The sequence below is a fragment of the Oncorhynchus mykiss genome, chromosome 9 (assembly GCF_013265735.2).
Source record: "Oncorhynchus mykiss isolate Arlee chromosome 9, USDA_OmykA_1.1, whole genome shotgun sequence".
Taxonomy (NCBI): domain Eukaryota; kingdom Metazoa; phylum Chordata; class Actinopteri; order Salmoniformes; family Salmonidae; genus Oncorhynchus; species Oncorhynchus mykiss.
In genome coordinates, this window is record NC_048573.1 from 24,979,421 (window position 1) to 25,002,034 (window position 22,614).

Here is a 22,614-nt window from a genome sequence, read left to right on the forward strand (position 1 = left end):
AATGATACTCAAGTAGATTATTAACTAGCATTTTGAATTGGCCATTTTATTCAGAACCGGATGATATTTGACAACAGATTACTGCGGACAGGAGATGTTGTAAACAGTGGAGGCTCTTCATTGGAGGAAAGGGAGGACCATCCCCCTCAGTGAATTTCATAAACATTTAAATAGTGAAACATTTCAAAAGTTATCCTTTTTAGATAAAACTATACTAAATATATTCACGTCACCAAATAACTGAATTTAACACACTGTTTTCAATTGAGGTCTTCAGTAGGCTCAACAGCACTCTGTAGGGTAGCACCGTGGTTTAGCCGGAGGACAGCTAGTTTCCATCCTCTTCTGGGTACATTGACTTCAATACAAAACCTAGGAGGCTCCCACCCCCTTCCAGCTAGCTAGTTGAGCCTACTCAAACACCCAGCTCAAACAGAGAGGGATGCTATGTTACCTAGCTGACAATGGTTATCCAACTCTAGAACTCTTCCAAGTCAAGGTAAGCTTTTGGCTTTATTTTTTTATTGCCACCGGGGCTCGCCGGTGTAACTGCTAAACTGCTTGCTAACTGTACGCTGTACTGCATGATTGTAGCAAATTTACTAAGGCATTAGTTATAGTAGCTATGTTATTGACTTGACGTTAGCTAATATGGTGACAACTATCTAAGCTGTGTGTCCACAAGCAAAGGGAAAAGGTGTGAGGAGGAGAGCGTGTCGATCACAGGAGGTTGGTGGCACCTTAATTGTGGAGGACTGGCTCGTAGTAATGGCTGGAGCGTTATCAGTGGAATGTTATGAAATAAATCAAACACATTGTTTCTATGTGTTTGATGCAATTCCATTCGCTCTGTTCCAGACATTATTATGAAGCGTCTTCCCCTCACCAGCCTCCTGAGTCACGTATCCCCCCCGGTACTGATGCTCATTCTGTTCACCAGTTCCGGAGGTCTATGTCACAGGCTTTCTAGGCTTCACTGAACGGGATTCATTATCATCAACCCCGGACTGTCTTGTCTGATTATACACACCTGGTTCCCATTTCCCCTGATTAGTATGTTATATATGTGCCCTCTGTTCCCTCTGTCTTTGTCGGTTATTGTTCCCATGTCCGTTGGTGCTGTGCGTGCCTTTGCGTTGGTGCAGCTGTTATGCTGCATGCTATATATATATATATTGTGTATTACGGTATTGTCCCGTGGGGTTTAACGAGGTTTACCCTCACTCTTTTGTTTGGGTACAGCCCAGTATTTTTGTATATGTGTTTGTTATGGGTGTATGAAAAACCCCTATTGTGTATTCCTATGCCTGTCTCCAAAATCCTTTATACACTGTGGCGTAGATGCAAGAAGGAATTATACAACGATCTGGCTGGCTACTATGAAAGTGAAATGTGTTTGTGTGTGATCAGGGGCGTATTTATTCCTCCAATTCTGTTGAAAAACATTCCTTAAACGTAAGCAAACGGAACAAAACGGAGATAAACATAACTGAATTTGTTCAATAGAAACTCTCGTTTGCAACTGCTGGACTGATTACACCCTAGATCAGCTAAACGCAGGCAAGATTGTGCAAGGCGGTATTGAATGTGTAAGTGTCTGTCACCTTCAAATTTCTCTCGATCTGTGCACCTACAGTATGTTGTAAACTTTAATTCATAGGATAGGTTGTAGCAACTTCATGATGGGTATAGGGACAATTTGAGGATCATGTAGTAGTCTAAACCTATCGATGTTACATTGAGCTGTGTGAATGGAATATGAATGACAGTCATCCAATATGCTGTAATAGAAATAAGGCGATGCTCATTAAAAAAATTATCATCCTCCCTCATCTTAAACGGCACCGACCGCCACTAGTTGTAACATATGTCTTGAGTCCCCCTCAGTGTAAACATCTGAGTGGTTTTAGCTGCTAACCTCTGACCCCTTCTTAGGGTCGGTGGCATCTAAAACATGCGACAGGGGGTAGCTGTGTTGGGTGGTCTCACGACGACCAGGTGACAGAAAGACCCTCTTGGTGACACCCCCTGGTGTGTCTTGGGCTTGGGAATGGCACCAGGGCAGGAGAGTTCCTGACCCATTAACCCTCACACCCTTGTACCCTTTACCACCTTTATAGTTTTCATTTTACATTTTGAGTGACCGGAGCTGTATATCAGAGATTTAGAATTTTTGACCATTCATTCGTGTTGTGTGAGGCTTTATTTAGCCTAGGTTATTTAGCATACAGATGTAGGATCTGAATTTGATCACAGCAGGAAATGCACATTTGTAATGTATTTAAGGTTTGAAAAGGCTTCTAAAGACTTGATTTATCTACAAAAAATGGCTATTAATTATAATCCACATACTAAACTGAACAAAAATATAAACACAACATGTAAAGGGTTGGTTCCATTTTTCATGACCTGAAATTAAAGATCCCAGAAATGTTCCATTCACACAAAAAGCTTATTTCTCTCAAATTTTGTCGACAAAATCCCTGTTAGTGAGCATTTCTCCTTTGCCAAGATAATCCATCCACCTGACAGGTAAGCCATATCAAGAAGCTTATCAAATAGCATGGTCATCACACAAGTGTACCTTGTGCCGGGTACAATAAAAGGCTACTCTATAATGTACAGTTTTGTCACACAACACATTGTGTGACAAAGATGCAGGGAGTTATGAAGCAGGTGCAGTCGGTGAGTTTAATACGAACAAGCAAAGTGAATACACAAACTAGAGTAGTGTCTGAACATGAACACAGAAACAATACTGCCTGATGGGTGATAATAACGGAGTGCTAGATAAAGGAGGAGTAATCCGGGGAGTGATGAAGTCCAGGTGTGCCTAATGATGAGGCGCAGGTGTGCGTAATGATGGTTGCCAGGTGTGCGTAATGATGGGTTGGCGACGTGGAGCGCCAGAGGGGGGAGCGGGAGTAGATGTGACACAATGCCACAGATGTCACAAGTTTTGAGGGAGCGTGCAATAGCATACTGACTGCAGGAATGTCCACCAGAGCTATTGGCGGATAATTGAATGTTCATTTATCTACCATAAGCCGCCTCCAACATTGTTTTAGAGAATTTGGCAGTACGTCCAACCGGCCTCCCAACCACAAACCACGTCTATGGTGTTGTGTGGCCGAGCCGTTTGAGTGGGTGCTAGCTATTAGTGCGCTTGTGTGCCAACTGGCCAGTACAAACATGTATCACTGTACACTACTTCCATCCAGTTATAATTGACCCAGAGGGGTGTGGTAAAACATTCTATCTAAAGAGCGAAATGTGACATTAAGCCGGCGGACTATGTGTGTTTCCTACAGGGGCTGGCGTCTTCTTCCTATCGTCCATGGAGGGAGAGCAGATCAGCTTTCTGTTCGACTGCATCGTCAGGGGCATCTCCCCCACCAGAGGCCCTTTTGGACTGAGGCCAATCCTGCCTGGTCAGTACCAAAGGTGTTTACTGCTGGCTATACGGCTTGCCCAAACAAGTACATACAGACCAGGGTGGTGAATTTATAGTACATGACATATGGGAGTTAGGAGTATTTTTATCAAATTTCTGGGCATTTTAAATGGAGAATATGGATGAAATGTAGCCTTTAATGTATCCTTGTGGTCATTCTGAGGTAAGTTATGTAGAGGTATATTATCCATTGCCCTTTCGCCTTTTGACTTGGCAAACACTTTAATCGAACACTTGCTGTCTTAATTCAAACAAGCGTTCTTCAAGAGATACTTTGTGTGGGATTTATCCTCACTATAATAGTGGCCCACCATGTGCTTTCTGGAATGCAGCCTCTTCCAGAGGTTGTTACTCTGAGACCCATGGATTCCATCCAATGTACTTTGATCCAACAGCATTATGACTGACAGCTGTTATATACATAATTGGATTAGCTGGTTACAGACTATAGTATTAGTGAATATAATCTGATAACCACTGGACTAACTGTAGCGCAAGCAGCGTATACAACGGGGCCACCTTATACATATGTAATAGGATAACCACTGTAATAACTGTAATTATAGCAGCAAATTCAATCCAGTCACCTCTGTATAGTCTGTCGCGTCGTGAGAGAGGTGCAGTAGGGGTTAGGGTGGGCACTGCAGCTGTGGCTTGTCCCACTGGGTGTTCCTGGTTTCACACATCCTCTCGCCCAATCAGGCATTGAGCTCATCTCCTATTATTGTTGTCTGTAGTAGAATAAATAGCAGGGGACGATGTCAGAGGGAGAGCGGGAGGTCAAAGTCACAGTTCACACAAGCAGAGCGCACCAAACCCTTCTAATCACTCTGGGCATGTGTGTAACCTCATCCCCAGGATTCCTGTGTCACTGCGCCCCCAACCCCACCACCAAAAGCACACACTCTGCCTCTCGCTTTTTCTCTTTCACATTTTCCCCTTGCTTTGCCCCCCCCCCCCCCCATTTCTCTCTCTCTCTCTCTCTCTCTCTCTCTCTCTCTCTGTGTGTGTGTTTCTAATATCCCTACTCTCCTGTAAACACCACTGTCCCTTCTCATGCAAAGGGAACAGGGTTGTTGACAAGAACCTGAAGCAGATGTCAGCTGTTACATCTAGTTGTTTGCAGTCCTTTCGGTAACTGATAGATATGCCGGTATCATATAAATGGCAATCCATTTGAAATTCTCACTGTAGTCTTTTGCCATTTGTATGTCATTTTGCACTCTACTTGCACAATCAAAATGACAATGACCCTTGGAAATGACCCATGACAACATATTGGTTGACCAGGAAATCAATGTAACTTAGCAATAACAGCTGACCTTGGGTTGGGACTAAGGTAACTTACATTAGATCCTCGGCGCGGTACTAATGATCCATAGCCACACCATCTCCATTACGCGTACCACAGGGGCCACGTGGCAAGCAGTGCTATTAATAAACACATGTAGTGTTGCACAAACAGCAAGGTGTACCCCTGTGTGACCCTGTTCTGTATTACCTCACTAAAGGCCTGCCGTTTTCACCCTCACAGATAGAGGGCGTACCAGTACTCAGTACTGGGTCATGTTCAGTAAGGCACACCGTAGCAAAAGGATTTGCATAGGAACACAAACATCTGTATTCTTATTGGATACGTTCAGGTATTACCTTTCGGGTTGACTTCGTTTTAGGTCCGTTTTCTTCTTAACATCTCCGGTACCACATCCTTATGACATACACTGCTCAAAAAAATAAAGGGAACACTTAAACAACACAATGTAACTCTAAGTCAATCACACTTCTGTGAAATCAAACTGTCCACTTTGGAAGCAACACTGCAACACTGATTAACAATAAATTTCACATGCTGTTGTGCAAATGGAATAGACAACAGGTGGAAATTATAGGCAATTAGCAAGACACCCCCAATAAAGGAGTGGTTCTGCAGGTGGTGACCACAGACCACTTCTCAGTTCCTATGCTTCCTGGCTGTTGTTTTGGTCACTTTTGAATGCTGGCGGTGCTTTCACTCTAGTGGTAGCATGAGACGGAGTCTACAACCCACACAAGTGGCTCAGGTAGTGCAGCTCATGCAGGAGGGCACATCAATGCGAGCTGTGGCAAGAAGGTTTGCTGTGTCTGTCAGCGTAGTGTCCAGAGCATGGAGGCGATACCAGGAGACAGGCCAGTACATCAGGAGACGTGGAGGAGGCCGTAGGTGGGCAACAACCCAGCAGCAGGACCGCTACCTTCTTCTTTGTGCAAGGAGGAGCAGGAGGGGCACTGCCAGAGCCCTGCAAAATGACCTCCAGCAGGCCACAAATGTGCATGTGTCTGCTCAAACGGTCAGAAACAGACTCCATGAGGGTGGTATGAGGGCCCGACGTCCACAGGTGGGGGTTGTGCTTACAGCCCAACACCGTGCAGGACGTTTGGCATTTGCCAGAGAACACCAAGATTGGAAAATTCGCCACTGGCGCCCTGTGCTCTTCACAGATGAAAGCAGGTTCACACTGAGCACATGTAACAGACGTGACAGAGTCTGGAGACGCCGTGGAGAACGTTCTGCTGCCTGCAACATCCTCCAGCGTGACCAGTTTTGGGGTGGGTCAGTTATGGTGTGGGGTGACATTTCTTTGGGGGGCCGCACAGCCCTCCATGTGCTCGCCAGAGGTAGCCTGACTGCCATTAGGTACCGAGATGAGATCCTCAGATCCCTTGTGAGATCATATGCTGGTGCGGTTGGCCCTAAGTTCTTCCTAATGCAAGACAATGCTAGACCTCATGTGGCTGGAGTGTGTCAGCAGTTCCTGCAAGAGGAAGGCATTGATGCTATGGACTGGCCCGCCCGTTCCCCAGACCTGAATCCAATTGAGCACATCTGGGACATCATGTCTCGCTCCATCCACCAACGCCACATTGCACCACAGACTGTCCAGGAGTTGGCGGATGCTTTAGTCCAGGTCTGGGAGCAGATCCCTCCGGACACCATCCGCCACCTCATCAGGAGCATGCCCAGGCGTTGTAGGGAGGTCATACAGACACGTGGAGACCACACACACTACTGAGCCTCATTTAGACTTGTTTTAAGGACATTACATCAAAGTTGGATCAGCCTGTAGTGTGGTTTTCCACTTTAATTTTGAGTGTGACTCCAAATCCAGACCTCCATGGGTTGATACATTTGATTTCCATTGATAATTTTTGTGTGATTCTGTTGTCAGCACATTTAACTATGTAAAGAAATATAGAATATTTCATTCATTCAGATCTAGGATGTGTTATTTTAGTGTTCCCTTTATTTTTTGAGCAGTGTATATCTTGTCAAAAGTGTAACTTGACTGCAAACGGAGATCTGTATATAATGACGAAATGCTCATGTCTCTGCCCTAACAATGGGAGTTGTCCCAAAGGCTGGAAGGCAGGTGAAAACTTAGGTCCAAAATAAGCCCATAGAAACGCATTGTGCTTGTTTTGGACAGATTTGCGGGAGTGAAACCTCTCTCTTTGCCTCTCCCTCTCTGTTGCAAAAGAGACATGTTAGAATGCCTGACTGAAATATGGAACAAATACAAAAAAAATGGAATGGTGTTAGAACTGTTATGATAAAATGCGGTACGTGATTGTTTGGTTGTGGGACACGGGACGAAGCGTTAAAATGTGGGACTCTACCGCACATTCCGGGACATGTAATCACCCTAATCACAGCGGCCCCTCAAGGATTTATTGGCACACTGGTGATTTATGTTCACATCCTTCCCAGTGTCACCTCATGCACCTAATGCAGCAGGCAGAAAATGGACGCCTGAGCAGCGCTTCTTTCTTTCTAGTCCTGTCAGGGGATGTTCTCTTCTGCACTGTTGAACCAATCCAGTAAATGTGGAGGAGGAGTTAAGATAGAGTGTTGCCTTGTTAACGTCCAAAAGGGGAAGTCCCGTCACAGGCTCTCTTTCCATTTCCCCTGAAAACCGGATGCATCCGAGCCTCAATACGAGACACTCTGCGTCACTCTTTTGATCCCATGTCACTCTGACATCAGAAAGGCACCCAAGGTTAACCTCTCCTCACAGATATTGATGTATACTATTATCAGTAGGCCTCCTATCGAGATTTACGACTATTAATCAACAGACATAAACAGAATTTTGTCCTTTCTACTGAATTGTCTCACAAGGGCCTGCATAAACGGATATATTATTTTAGAATACTGTAGTAAATGACCAAAGAGCAATAGAATATTGTTTATTGGAATGACTTTATCATTGCTATGGTGTGTTATTGATACTATGTATTGTTGTTGACTGTTGACTGCTATTATAATAAAGGTAAAGTATTATGAATACCGTTGTGTTTCACGCCGACAGACCCCAACGCCGCCGCCAACCAGGCCTACTCTGAGGAGAGGGTAAACCATGAGGCCCAGGAGCTGGAGAAACGCCTTAGCATGCTGTCTCACCAGAGCAGCACAGGTGCGTTACCTCACCGTTCAGTCTATTCCAGCCATTAGAATGAACCTGTCCTTCAATGCAAAACCATCACAGTCATTGCGCTGTACTGAAAGTGCTCTATCTTGAAAACTTGACTGCTGACATGCACCCTTTTTGGAGGGATTGTATTAACAATGGGATAATGAACATACTACTACAATATAGTTTATGAGTGAAAAAAAGGGACACCAGCATCCACTGCTCACCATTCATCTTCCTTCAACAATTTATGGAACATGTATTAGAGTTAGTATTCTCCATGACTAATCCATGGGAAATGGTACATTGCCCAGTAATGGTGCCTGTTGCATTATCGTAACTTTCTAAAAGCAAGTTTCTATAGCGTCATATAGAAATGTGTCTTATGTTGTTGATTTATTGTGAGTATTGTGACTGTGACTACCAGTCAGACAAGTGAGGAGACCTATTTTGGATAATCTGATGTTATGCTTTATTGATGTGCTTGTGTAGATAAGGTGTATAAGTAATAGTTTTGTTTTTATAGAATAAATAATCTGTTTTCTTATGTGGTTTTGGAAGCCTCCTCCACGTATGGTCTGTCTGTGGCGGGAGACGACCGCAGCATATCAGGCTCCTCTGACACCTCCGACACCAGCCAATCAGACTCCAGCATCGGCAGCCGGCTGGCCATTTGGACTGAGCCCGTCACAACAAGCTCCGCCCCCACAGAGACCATCATTGGCCAGTCTGGGCCCAAGGTGGCCTTACAGGCCGAGGATAAACTGTCTGTCATTCAGGTGGGTGGAGCTCGTGCAGTAGCCAAGCCACCTCGGTCCCGGCAGCTGCAGGAGATTGGTCGACAGAGCTCATCCGACAGCGGCATCGCCACAGGAAGCCACTCCTCCTACTCTGGGAGTTTCTCCTCCTATGCAGGTAGCCTGGACATTGGTTCTGGGGGGGATGACTTTGGCTCCCTGCTCAGCCTGCCCCCTCACCTGGACCTGGCCCCCTGTACCTGCCCCCCAGCGCCAGGACAGGAGTACCAGGTACCCACGTCACTGAGATACCTCTACGACACCCCCCGGAATCTACTGCAGGGGGGAACAGGAGGGGCCAGGGGGCACCAGACCTCCACAACATCTAAGGACCAGGCGGGTAGTTCACCCCAATCACCCCCATCATGTAAGTCAGTACAGAGGGAAAAAGAGGGTCCTCTCGGGGGTCGCTCGGACACTGTTGCCAGGCGCTCGATGGCTGATCTCTTACAGGGCCACTCAGAGGAGAGTAAGAGCGGGGTGGCGCCCTCTAGTGACACTCAACATCCAGACTCCTATCAGATATGCAGCAGTTCCCAAGCCACTGCCTCCAAAACCCTCCTAACCATCTGCGCCACCTGTGGAGGATTCAAGGTACAGACAGCTGGGGTTATTGTATTTCCTTAATTCCTTCCAAGCTAGCACATAACGTTCTGAGAACCATATGCTTCTTAGAGCTTGGTGAGAGGTTGGTTGTCCTATTGTTATTTTGCATACAAACTTCCCACAGATGTACAGTACTTTAGCATAACGTTTTCTTCAGGTTTCCTTATGGTTCTATTTAAATGAATGTTCTCAGAACATGAAGAAAACATACCAATAGAACATTTGTAACATTCAAAAATGATTATTATTATAAAAACATATACATTCCGTTCTCAGCGTCAACAAAACTCTCTCTATCCTCTGTCTCGTTAAGTGTGTTCAGCTGTGTTGGCTGCACCCACTAATTGGCCACACCTGATCATAATGAGTGCTTGTTTTCTTTGAAATGTGGTCAGTTTGAATAGACTAAAATGAACAGCTTTGTATGAGTAATAAACATGGCATGCTAGCTCCATCCTGGTGGGGCAGTGGATTATTGCCATAGATAGAGAACAGAAGATCATAGGTTAGAGTCTCACTGACCCCCATGCCACAATAAAAATACATGTGTTTGAATGAATAAACACATTTATTTCCATATGTTCTGTGCATGCAGTTCAAAACAGTTAAGCTAGCAGTCTTATTAAAATATTTTCTCATAATGTCATTTAACTTATAATGTATATTCCCAGAATGTTAATAAAACCTCTCAGGAAAACTTTCAGGGAATCATAGTAAAACATTCTCAGAATCTCCCTGCAACCACAAAATTAACGGTCCCAGAAACAGTTTTACTTCCGTTCTCAGGACAATAAAATAACTTTCCGTTTTACTGGTCAGAAATCGTACAGCTTCGTTCCCAGAACCAACGAGAAACCAAAAATGTACATTCCCACAACTTCCAAGGAACCAAATGTGCTAGCTTGGTTGTGTGTCCTCTCTCCTGACTTTCTTCTCAACATTTATTGGAGTGGAGGAACTTTTGACCCTCTCCAATACGTTTTGTGAAGGAGGCGAGGAGAGTAGACATGATGAATTAAGGAAATACAATTGAGATGCTGCCCTGGTTACTTTTATTACTCTATGGTTGAAAAGTGTACCCGTTGTTTATTTTCATCCAATTTACTGTATTCCACTGGTTTCACATCATGAGATGAACATCATCCAATTGATACAGTTTGGGCCAAAATGTTACCTTTCTTCAGAATTGCTTTGTTTGTCTCATGAGTACCAACTACCAAAGTACAAAAATACTGTCAGCAGCTTTCGATTAGACTTCATCATTCAGATTCACAAACAAAGCAGTCTTTGACAGAAGAATTTATGGCAATTGCTTCCTTTTTGGTTTGTATCTGAATTTTTGCATTAAAAAACATAGCTCCCTCCCACTCTCATATACTGTAGCATGTCCATCCAACTCCAACTCAGTGCTTTCTGCAGCTCTGCTCCTCTTGTATAACAAGTCTTTATAACAGCTTGTATGACTGCGAGTAAGGCTTAGTCATCTTGGTATCACCTGTTGCCGGCTATAGCTGTCAATATGGCCTTTACTGTGAAATCTCACAGCAATTGGTGTTGGAACATTAACATTCTTGCTGCCTGTCTGTCTGGCAAGGTGTGCACTCTACTAGCCATTTGAGGTTCTAGCTGTCCTTTCACTCAAAAAGGTCTGGACATGCTTCTCTGTGCGTAGATGTTGTTCTTATAGTCTCTCAAACACTCCCATCTCTGTAAGAAGTGTCTTCATAGGAGCCTCTGTGTCACCATAGTTACGGCTCTTCTATTTGGGCCTCCATTTTGGGATTGTAATATCAGTCAGGGTTGTCTTGGGCTTTTCCAACGAATACTCTTCTTCTCTCTCTTTGAGGTCATCCAAGTGCAAGAAATTGATTTTAACTTCTTCTCGTTGCAAACTTTTTCTTCCCCCGTCTTTGCTTGTTATGGAAACTAGAAAGGATAGCCCTTCCGTTTGATCTTTGAAGATGAATCTCGTTTACAAGTGATCTACAACATAAAGCCTCATACTCATATACTTTGAAAGAGGACATATTCATACAGAGTATGACATGTGATTAGATCCCAATTTATTCCTAAAAAATTCTCTGTGGAATAAAATATCAGATTAAAGTCATTGATCTTTTTTTTGTCATCCAAAATATACCTCTTTTGTTAAGCGTTGCTTTTGGTTATATTAAAAAGACATCCAAATCAATGAATAAAATGTCAGACTTTCAAGCATAAAACATTTTTGGTCAAAGCATTACTCTCTGATGAAACAACTTCAATTGATGTTTATGTTTTTTTACTACCCCGCATATGAGTGACTTTCTATTGATTGTTTAAATGCACCATCTGCTGGTGGTGCATTTAGACATGAATCATCCAAAATTGGTTGGAGAGACACATTTATCAAGGTTCATTTCTGATGATCTTTGTAGAAAACAACAATGTAATTTCTGTTGTTTCCTTTGACTTTTCTTAAGTCTAGCCTTCAGTCTCTTTGAAAGATATTTCCCGAGAGTGATGTAAAGCTCCAGCCTTACAGTGCAACAATTCCTCTGTTAGTTGCCTAGCACCAGTCCTATGGGATAAAGCATTGTGTGGGTGGACATCTATCAACACAGTTGTAATACTCAACCTCAGTTATCAGCTAGGAAAACAAAGACCCTTAAGGGCCCAAGGGTTCCAATAACTCATTGTAACTCTATGTGAACAAGCCATAGCAGCTCTCATGTTTTTACCAATACACAATGCCCTAGTAGTATTCATTGAAAGACTCTGGCACAAAAAAATAATATTGTGAAAGGAACTGTACCTGCTGACACTGGTTCATCTAGTTATTGAAGATGTTCTCTTTCCTCATCTTCTCACAGGGGACTCCACTCTCCTACACTGGGGGCTCAGCAATGCCAGCCGTACCAGGTAAGTCAGCTCCACTAGGTGTGTGTGCGCACCCGATGCCATGATTTCCCTTAAATATCCCTGTCCAAGCATGAATAGATTTTTCAGACCTGTGTTTACTTTGCAGCGTGTTTAGATAAGTAGTTTGTTCTTATGAATGAATCCAATGAATTATTAAACCGATGTGCAGATTTCCTAACCTGTATAACTAGAAAGGAGATGCGTTAAGCTCCAAGGACATAACCTATGGACTGAGGATTGGCAATTTTGCCTCAGAACCTCCCATTTTGAAAATCCAGCAGGTGAAAGTATTGATAAGTGCCCGTGCAGACCCAACAGCAGCTCCTCAGAATATATCAAGGTTGACGCACTGAGGAAAACTACAGAGACCACGTCCGCACCTGCCTCAGTAACCAATCACAGCTCTGAGAAGCTAAAGATGAGGAATGAGGGATCAGCACCTCTACAGAAGAAAGGCAAGGGGAAATTAGCTGACCTCTTAGCAGACCTATTAGGCATAGGCACAGACCTATTAGGCACATCCGGAGAGCCAGGTACAAAGACAAACGACCTGAATCTTTATGAATCAATGGCTTCTGCTTTGGGACGTGAGCTTAGATCCCAACAACCTGTTATCAACTGTGAACTTTTGTGTGATCTGAACTCAGCAAGACAAGGGGACAAAGGGACTATCATTTACGAAAACTGCTTCAAGTGCAAGAAAGGGGAGGAATGCCACCCGCCTCCTTGGGGGACACCAGCATTTCCCCGGAACAGCTTTGTCCTACAGGTTGGTCAAATGCACCACAGTGGTGTATGTTTTGGACAGCCACTACCCTCTGAGCCCTTGAAGAACAGTGTGGACTGTGAAAAGACATCTAATGAAGAGCAGCCTATTGAAGTGCAACTGCTGGACCCTACACTCCAAGATGGAGACCTTCCATGTGTGGAGGTGAAAGATCATTCAGTATCGGTTGAAGGTAAGAGAACGCCCACTACTGATTTATTCTTCTCCTCTCTTCATGGAATGAACTTCATGCTAACAAACAAAGTCAGCCTCTTCCTTCCTGGCTTCCTCCCTCCTTCCTTCCTTCTCATCTGCGTCCCTAAAATTGTTTCTTTAATGTTTTCCTCCCTGTTCTTTTCTTTGACTTTAATTTTAAAAATATCCTTTCGTCTTCGTTTCCTCTGTATTTTTGGGGGGGACTATTTCTCCTCCCTCTGCAAGCTGGTGATGCCTCTATGTTCTCTTCATGCTGTGTTCATTTTGTGATTGAGCTGCTTTGAAGGTTGGGATAGATGCAGAGAAGCTCAACCAGCTGCTGCAGTATGAAACAAAATGTGACTGGATACAATGGCATTTTACATGACTGTGACGGTACACAAGAAAATTACAAACTGAAATGACAATTGTCATATTTGTTCAGCATGACCCCAGATTGTATAGCATCGATCTGACAGTTATTTAGACTATGTGGTTTTGTGGAGGTTTCCATTTGTACTGGAAATGACATCAGGGCCACTGTGTTGGCTGCTGTGCTCGTAACAAAGCCACCCCCATGAGTAATACAGCACTTATCCCAACCACACTAGGGAGCTCTAGACAACGTCAACAATGTAATGCTATCCTCTGTCCTCTGACATGTTGCGGTCTTGTACAACAATGATTAATCTGTCCCTTGCAATCGTCTTCCAAGTCGTTTCCCATCCTTGGATCAAACAGGTTATGTGTGTTTGGGGATCGAGAGACGCCGCTTCGACTGCATTAGTTCACAGCATGTCGTAGATGAAAAGGAGAACATGACATAGGGATCTTATCCTCACCGGCTGTACTGCAGTGTAATAGGAGTCTGTTGTATTGTTGCACATCTCAATCGCACTTTATTTTCCTCTTTCCACCAGACAAGAAGCAGAAGAGTAAGGAGGAGAGGCACAAAGTCGAGTATGAGATCATGGAGAGCCGGGCGTTGGAGAAGAGTTCAGAGGTGGAGCATCAGGAAGTGGGATTACTCAATCCTCTTAAGATCATCACACTCACCTGTTTCAATTGTATTCTTACTATGGTCCAAACTTATAATTATATACCTGTGAGGCCAATGTCTGTGAAAGAAAGAGGAATACTTTCAAGGGTGTACACTGCAGTATGGAAGTCCTTTATAACAGCAAGATATGACAGGGCTGTTTATACTGCTTTTATAATTGTCCCATACATTTAGTATATGCCATTTCCTTGTGAGACTGGCATTTAACATGAGTGGAACAAACATTGGCAAATGTCAACAATGTTAATTTAATGTCAGCAATGCTCAGACAATAATGCTCTTAAGTAAAGTTACAGTTATTTTTGTGAGGACTGTGGAAGTCAGTGTAACATAGTGTTATGGTACTGTAGGGCAGAACAGACAGAACACATTGTGTGAGAGTGTTACCTCAGTCACATCCCACTTTTCAGTCAGACAGAGGGCAATGAGGCTGCACCTTTCCACCATGTTTTCACACCAGAGACTAGCAAAACCTAGCAAAACCTCAGTTGGAAAGGCATGAATAAGCTTCAATAAGGACAAGAGACACTTCAGGCTACATTATTTTTTTTCAACTTAAGTAGACAAGTCTGTGAGGTTTCAGTACACTCAAATTAGCCAAGTCTAAATCTAACTCGAGTGCCTCCAGTGAACTGTTAAATAGAGATTAGCATTTGTCTGCGGTTTAATTTTGTTTTACTCAACTTGGATTGAAATCTTTGTAATTAATTCAAGCCTCAGGCTTGACCTTAGCTAGATGTAGCCTAAGCTACCACTTAGAAACCAGCGTCTTATTTACTGTGTACTGTGTCTTTCAGCCAGAAGAGAAAAGCAAGTACGAGCTGATGGGCAGTTGTGGACAACAACGGTTCCTTCATGAGACTGAAGGTGAGTGCGTTTTATGTTCCAGTGTAGAGGACTGTGCAGGACTGATTTCTTCATCCCACTCCTGTCCACTCTCGCAGGTTTTTATACTGGACCTGCCCACTCTGCAAAAATATCCTAAGAAATAGATTAAATCACCAGCGATTCTCACGTTGCCCATTATATGAGGCTATCAGTAGTACTGGGCTATATCTGCCAATATGCTTGGAGAGCATATATGAGTTGGAGAGAGAGCCAACACTTTCTCTTGAGCTGCGTTTTACATATATCCTTTTTTGGAACGGGGCGATATTCAGACGGAGACAAATATGGGTGATCAATATTTATTTCCTGGCAATGTAGTAAACTGTAGCCTAATCATATTTAGGAAGTACATTTCCTTGGAAAGATACCTGTCCAGTGCCTACTCTTATTTCATTTAAGAGTCTATTGACTCACCCGTGCGCACCTGTCAATCTAAGTAACATAATAAAATATTCCCCATCAAAATCTGTCAGTTTAAGATAGAGATATCAGTTTTTTTGCTGCGTCTCAATCCACCGCATCTGCCTATGTCCTTCCGCATCTGCAGTGGGAGGTGGCCGAGATACAGCTGTCAGACCGGTCTCCTCACGATAACGTCTGTGGTGTCCAAATGGTTTGGCCTAGACTCTATGGAAATGGGAGACGAACATGATGGCGTTCTCCGTTTTGCTGCTCAATGACACCCACAAGTGTCACAGGACTCATCTGAAGTCGGTAATGCTGATGTGGCAACTTCTGTCTGTAGGATCTGAAACGTTTGAGCTACAAACTAATATGACTTCACTATGGGGAGACTCTCATGAACACGATGATGTTCTCCGAACGGTATCCTTTCAGTTAAGTGTACTAGCACTTCGCCTGTCTACCGGAAGTTGATGCTGTTGCTATGCAACCTCTTGCTAGTTTGTTAGCATAACAAATTACTAGCTAGACATTTTACGATTTCTGGTGTGTTCTTGAATTCAATTTGAAGTGCCAAAGTGCGCTCTGGGCGTTCCTAAATCCAGAGCATTGTTAGATTGTCCATTCGTAAATTCAGAGTGTTTAGCTTTCAGAGCGCGTCACTGGACGCTCTGGCAGAAGAGTAGGGTTGATCCGTGCGTTCTGACCTCACAACGGCAGTCAAGCACCCAAGCTAACTGCCTAACGTTATCTAGTTTGCTAGCTATTTCCAGACACAAATGAGAAAACACCTCACTCTGACCATTTTACTTGCCCTAGCAGAGCTGGTTAGGCTGTCTTCATGTTATCCAAAGCATTGGTGACTGTAACTGTGCTGCTGGCAACAATTTAATGACGCTTTTTTTGCAAATGTTTACTGACACCGGCCATATATTCAACGGGTGTTGAGCGTTCATAAATTCATCAGTTATTCTGCACTCTGGCACACTTTAGAGGAAAGTGCTCTGAAATCGTAGTAGCTAGACATAATTGAGAGCGCACAACGACTCTACCGCTTAGGTAAGAACGACGTGAATAATCAAGTCAATAAACGTTGAATAGTTAGTTCGATTTTAGTTAATATACTGCCTGGCAGGTTCGATGTATTAGTAGCCAACTAACGTTAGGTAACTAGCTAACATACAGGTACATATTGCTGCAATGCTATGCGGTTCATAAGGATAGCATAGCTAACAAATTGTCAGCCAACATAACGTGCAACGTAACTTATTTGCTTTATTACTTTCCTCAAAATGTTCTTAACATTTGCAATGAATTTGTGTCCGGTCTCGTCGGACTTCGTCTGCATATTTTCCGCCACTTTCTTCAAATCTGAAAACGTTGTGAAGCCACGGCCATATTCAGAAGAACTGCATTATGGGCCCTAAAAGCACGGAAATAGTGTCTACTGCTTCTATACTTCATATTTTGACGTGTTTAGTACGACATCCGGGAACTTTTGGCATACTAACTATATCTATACAATGACTAATTATCATACTACAGTTGTGGCCAAAAGTTTTGAGAATGACAGAAATATACATTTTCACAAAGTCTGCTGCCTCAGTTTGTATGATGGCAATTTGCATATACTCCAGAATGTTATGAATAGTGACCAGATGAATTGCAAAGTCCCTCTTTGCTATGCAAATGAACTGAATCCCCAAAAAACATTTCCACTGCATTTTAGCCCTGCCACAAAAGGACCAGCTGACATCATGTCAGTGATTCTCTCGTTAACACAGATGTGAGTGTTGACGAGGACAAGGCTGTCATGCTGTCATGATCACTCTGTCATGCTGATTGAGTTTGAATAACAGACTGGAAGCTTTAAAATGAGGGTGGTGCTTGGAATCATTGTTCTTCCTCTGTCAAACATGGTTACCTGCAAGGAAACACGTGCCATCATCATTGCTTTGCACAAAAAGGGCTTCACAGGCAGGGATATTGCTGCCAGTAAGATTGCACCTAAATCAACCATTTATCGGATCATCAAGAACTTCAAGGAGAGCGGTTCAACTGTTGTGAAGAAGGCTTCAAGGCGCCCAAGAAAGTCCAGCGAGCACCAGGACCGTCTCCTAAAGTTGATTCAGCTGTGGGATTGGGGCACCACCAGTACAGAGCTTGCTCAGGAATGGCAGCAGGAAGGTGTGAGTGCATCTGCACGCACAGTGAGGGGAAGACTTTTGGAAGATGGCCTGGTGTCAAGAAGGGCAGCAAAGAAGCCACTTCTCTCTGGGAAAAACATCATGGACAGACTGATATTCTGCAAAAGGTACAGGGATTGGTCTGCTGAGGACTGGGGTAAAGTCATTTTCTCTGATGAATCCCCTTTCCGATTGTTTGGGGCATCCGGAAAAAAGCTTGTCCAGAGAAGACAAGTTGAGCACTACCATCAGTCCTGTGTCATGCCAACAGTAAAGCATCCTGAGACCATTCATGTGTGGGGTTGCTTCTCAGCCAAGGGAGTGGGCTCACTCACAATTTTGCCTAAGAACACAGCCATGAATCAAGAATGGTACCAACACATCCTCTGAGAGAAACTTCTCCCAACTATCCAGGAACAGTTTGGTGACGAACAATGTCTTTTCCAGCATGATGGAGCACCTTGCCATAAGGCAAAAGTGATAACTAAGTGGCTCTGGGAACAAAACATCCATATTTTGGGTTCATGGCCAGGAAACTCCACAGACCTTAATCCCATTGAGAACTTGTGGTCAATCCTCAAGAGGCGGGTGGACAAACAAAAACCCACAAATTCTGACAAACTAAAAGCACTGATTATGCAAGAATGGGCTGCCATCAGTCAGGATGTGACCCATTAGTTATTTGACAGCATACCAGGGCGGATTGCAGAGGTCTTGAAAAAGAAGGGTCAACACTGCAAATATTGACTCTTTGCATCAACTTCATGTAATTTGACACTTCTGAAATGCTTGTCATTATACTTCAGTATTCCATAGTAACATCTGACAAAAATATCTAAAGACACTGAAGCAGCAAACTTTGTGGAAATTAATATTTGTGTCATTCTCAAAATGTTTGTCCACGACTGTACATACTCAATTTACATCACAAATAGTATGGTTAGTGCAGTTAGTAAGAGTCTTCAAACACAGCTTATGTGTCCAAAAGACAAAAATATTTCCAGAGCTTTCTTACATCTCCTAAATATAGGACAGACACTTCAAAACCTTATTCCATATTCCATACAGATTTTTCTATAGCCAATCGACATGATGTGCCTCTTGAAGTGCAATAGTGTACATGCAGGTACACTATATTCAAAAGTGATGTTGTAGTCAAAGAAAATATAAAGTGGTAAACATGATATTTCTTGTGTGAGCAGAGTAAGGGCCCCACATACTCAAATGTGACCATTTTTATTTAAAGGTCCAATGCAGCCATTCTTTTTAATCTCAATATCAATTTATAGGTACAGTGCCTTGCGAAAGTATTCGGCCCCTTTGAACTTTGCGACCTTTTGCCACATTTCAGGCTTCAAACATAAAGATAGAAAACTGTATTTTTTTGTGAAGAATCAACAACAAGTGGGACACAATCATGAAGTGGAACGACATTTATTGGATATTTCAAACTTTTTTAACAAATCAAAAACTGAAAAATTGGGCGTGCAAAATTATTCAGCCCCCTTAAGTTAATACTTTGTAGCGCCACCTTTTGCTGCGATTACAGCTGTAAGTCGCTTGGGGTATGTCTCTATCAGTTTTGCACATCGAGAGACTGACATTTTTTCGCATTCCTCCTTGCAAAACAGCTCGAGCTCAGTGAGGTTGGATGGAGAGCATTTGTGAACAGCAGTTTTCAGTTCTTTCCACAGATTCTCGATTGGATTCAGGTCTGGACTTTGACTTGGCCATTCTAACACCTGGATATGTTTATTTTTGAACCATTCCATTGTAGATTTTGCTTTATGTTTTGGATCATTGTCTTGTTGGAAGACAAATCTCCGTCCCAGTCTCAGGTCTTTTGCAGACTCCATCAGGTTTTCTTCCAGAATGGTACTGTATTTGGCTCCATCCATCTTCCCATCAATTTTAACCATCTTCCCTGTCCCTGCTGAAGAAAAGCAGGCCCAAACCATGATGCTGCCACCACCATGTTTGACAGTGGGGATGGTGTGTTCAGCTGTGTTGCTTTTACGCCAAACATAACGTTTTGCATTGTTGCCAAAAGTTCAATTTTGGTTTCATCTGACCAGAGCACCTTCTTCCACATGTTTGGTGTGTCTCCCAGGTGGCTTGTGGCAAACTTTAAACAACACATTTTATGGATATCTTTAAGAAATGGCTTTCCTCTTGCCACTCTTCCATAAAGGCCAGATTTGTGCAATATACGACTGATTGTTGTCCTATGGACAGAGTCTCCCACCTCAGCTGTAGATCTCTGCAGTTCATCCAGAGTGATCATGGGCCTCTTGGCTGCATCTCTGATCAGTCTTCTCCTTGTATGAGCTGAAAGTTTAGAGGGACTGCCAGGTCTTGGTAGATTTGCAGTGGTCTGATACTCCTTCCATTTCAATATTATCGCTTGCACAGTGCTCCTTGGGATGTTTAAAGCTTGGGAAATCTTTTTGTATCCAAATCCGGCTTTAAACTTCTTCACAACAGTATCTCGGACCTGCCTGGTGTGTTCCTTGTTCTTCATGATGCTCTCTGCGCTTTTAACGGACCTCTGAGACTATCACAGTGCAGGTGCATTTATACGGAGACTTGATTACACACAGGTGGATTGTATTTATCATCATTAGTCATTTAGGGCAACATTGGATCATTCAGAGATCCTCACTGAACTTCTGGAGAGAGTTTGCTGCACTGAAAGTAAAGGGGCTGAATAATTTTGAACGCTAAATTTTTCAGTTTTTGATTTGTTAAAAAAGTTTGAAATATCCAATAAATGTCGTTCCACTTCATGATTGTGTCCCACTTGTTGTTGATTCTTCACAAAAAAATACAGTTTTATATCTTTATGTTTGAAGCCTGAAATGTGGCAAAAGGTCGCAAAGTTCGCAAGGCACTGTATATATATATAAGATACCTAAAGGGGTCCTACAATTTCAAATCAAATAGCTAAATGATCCATTGTATGACCATCTTAAAACAATTCCATGTTAGCGTAGCACCCCCCCACACGCATGCCCAACTAGGAGAGGAGAGGTAAGCTACTGAACTTGATGCAGCAGGAATGATGAGAGCAAACACTTGCACTTTCTCTTGACCTACGTATTGCATATAGGATGTAGTCCACCTTTTAGCAGTGGGACGATTTGCAAGCAGTGACAAATAAATAGGTTATCAATATTTATTGAAAAGGAAAGGGCTATGTTATGCGCGCATTGCACCTTTTCCTTTTCATTGGTGATAACATTTTTGATTGCAGCTCAAATCACGTTGGTTAAGCGCCCTGCACTTCTTTCCATTACCAATATTTATTTACAGACACTGTGGTAAACAATAGCCTAATCATATTTAAGATAATTTCTTTGGAAAGCCCAAATGCCAAGTGATTCTCCACCCATTGAATTGGCAGCCTAGGCGTACTCTATTTCATTGAGACCCATGCTCCCGCGAGTCACCTCTTCTCAAGCACTCGAGCAGTACAGTTATTGACAGCTACGTTCACACAGCACACGCGAGTTGTCCTGAGCTAAAAAAAAGTGCCCGTCAATCTACTCGCCGAGTTGATTTATTTTAGGGAAAGGGATTTTTCAAAAGTTAAGCTTCAATAGGGAACATACTATTAATATGCTGGCTACTGTGGATAGTCCGCAAAAAGAAAGCTACAAAAATACACGTTGGCATTTGCCTTGGCTAGCCTACTGTAGCCAGGTCGATATCTACTGTATCTACCATGTCCGGGCGGCCAACGGCTAGCAGATACCATTAGACTCCCAGTAATTGTGCTAACGCTAGTTAGCATTGGATCGCGAAACTACTTAACTTCATACTGCACACAGAGAAGTAGATAAAGGGTAGATAAATGGTCTTATTGCCAAAATCCCGAAGTATCCCTTGAATGTTGGACCATGTCATAGCCTACAAATAGGACCCATTTGAGACCTGTTTTGCCTGACCAGGTCATGAGATCTGGAAAAACTCCAGGCCCCAGAAAATAAAATACATTTTGACACACCACTTTTGAACCTGTGGCACCACCTCTGTTGAGACCACACTTGATCTTGCACACCCAACTAGTAGAAGAGAGGCTACTGAACTTGAAACAGGGATTGCTGAGAGCGTGTGAATAATGCGCCAGAGGTGCTTTCAATACAATTAGTAGGCCTAGGCTAACTCATAGAAAGCAGAAAGATGTAGATGTCTGTTTCCAAATAACCTACGAAACAAATACATTTTTTCATCTCAAATTGTCCGCCTGACCGAATGCAGCCCTCTATTCCAGTGTTCTGTCTCACCATAGACGGAAATGAGCACGGAGAGAGCAAAATAATCCAGTCTGTCATTGATGTTACAGTTATTTGTGGTCTTTGTTTTGTCTGAATGCTGAGTCAATCAAAACATCTTCAAAGATTGCCCTTAAATAGCCTAGACCATGACAGTTCTCAGTTCTCAGCTGTCTGTCTCAGCTGAATTTCACCTGGCCCTTTCTGACACAACTTCCTGTGCTCTCTCTCCATTAAAGTGGATCATTTTGATGAGTCATCTATCTTGAATCAACATATCCCGTCCATCACCTGTTACTCTGTGTGCATGACCGTGTGGAATGGCAGACAGACAGCACCCTGGTGGATTTATACAGAAATCAGATGCAGGGGTCAGAGAGGGCAATGGTGAAGTCTCAGAAGCGGGTGACGAGGTACAGACAGGTCTGCGACACCTGGAGTGCTCTGTGAAATTGAGCCAAGCTAATGGACTAGTGCCTGACAGGTAAATCTTCATTTGAAGAGGTGTACACAACTTCTGTAGAACATCTAAGCATGAGAATAGCATGCTATTCACCTGTTATTTGTTTGGGGTGGAGATGTGGTGGAGTTGTGTCTACACTGTATTCTGACTTAATTCCTTCAGAATTACACACAT

The 22,614-nt window shown here is 43.2% G+C and overlaps 1 protein-coding gene across 4 annotated transcripts in view; it reads left to right on the plus strand.

The window, feature by feature from the left end:
• Window positions 1–22,614, plus strand: part of LOC110532977 (protein Dok-7) — a 45,695-nt gene that overhangs the window by 7,670 nt on the left and 15,411 nt on the right. Inside the window, exons 5-11 of one of the 4 annotated variants that reach the window (XM_036987660.1) lie at window positions 3,312–3,431; window positions 7,801–7,905; window positions 8,464–9,293; window positions 12,158–12,206; window positions 12,485–13,165; window positions 14,088–14,185; window positions 15,025–15,094. In XM_036987660.1, coding sequence (XP_036843555.1) covers window positions 3,312–3,431; window positions 7,801–7,905; window positions 8,464–9,293; window positions 12,158–12,206; window positions 12,485–13,165; window positions 14,088–14,185; window positions 15,025–15,094 — 1,953 coding nt within the window. The remainder of the gene's footprint in view (window positions 1–3,311; window positions 3,432–7,800; window positions 7,906–8,463; window positions 9,294–12,157; window positions 12,207–12,484; window positions 13,166–14,087; window positions 14,186–15,024; window positions 15,095–22,614) is intronic. The other 3 variants (XM_036987661.1, XM_036987662.1, XM_036987664.1) reach the window with 3 other exon arrangements.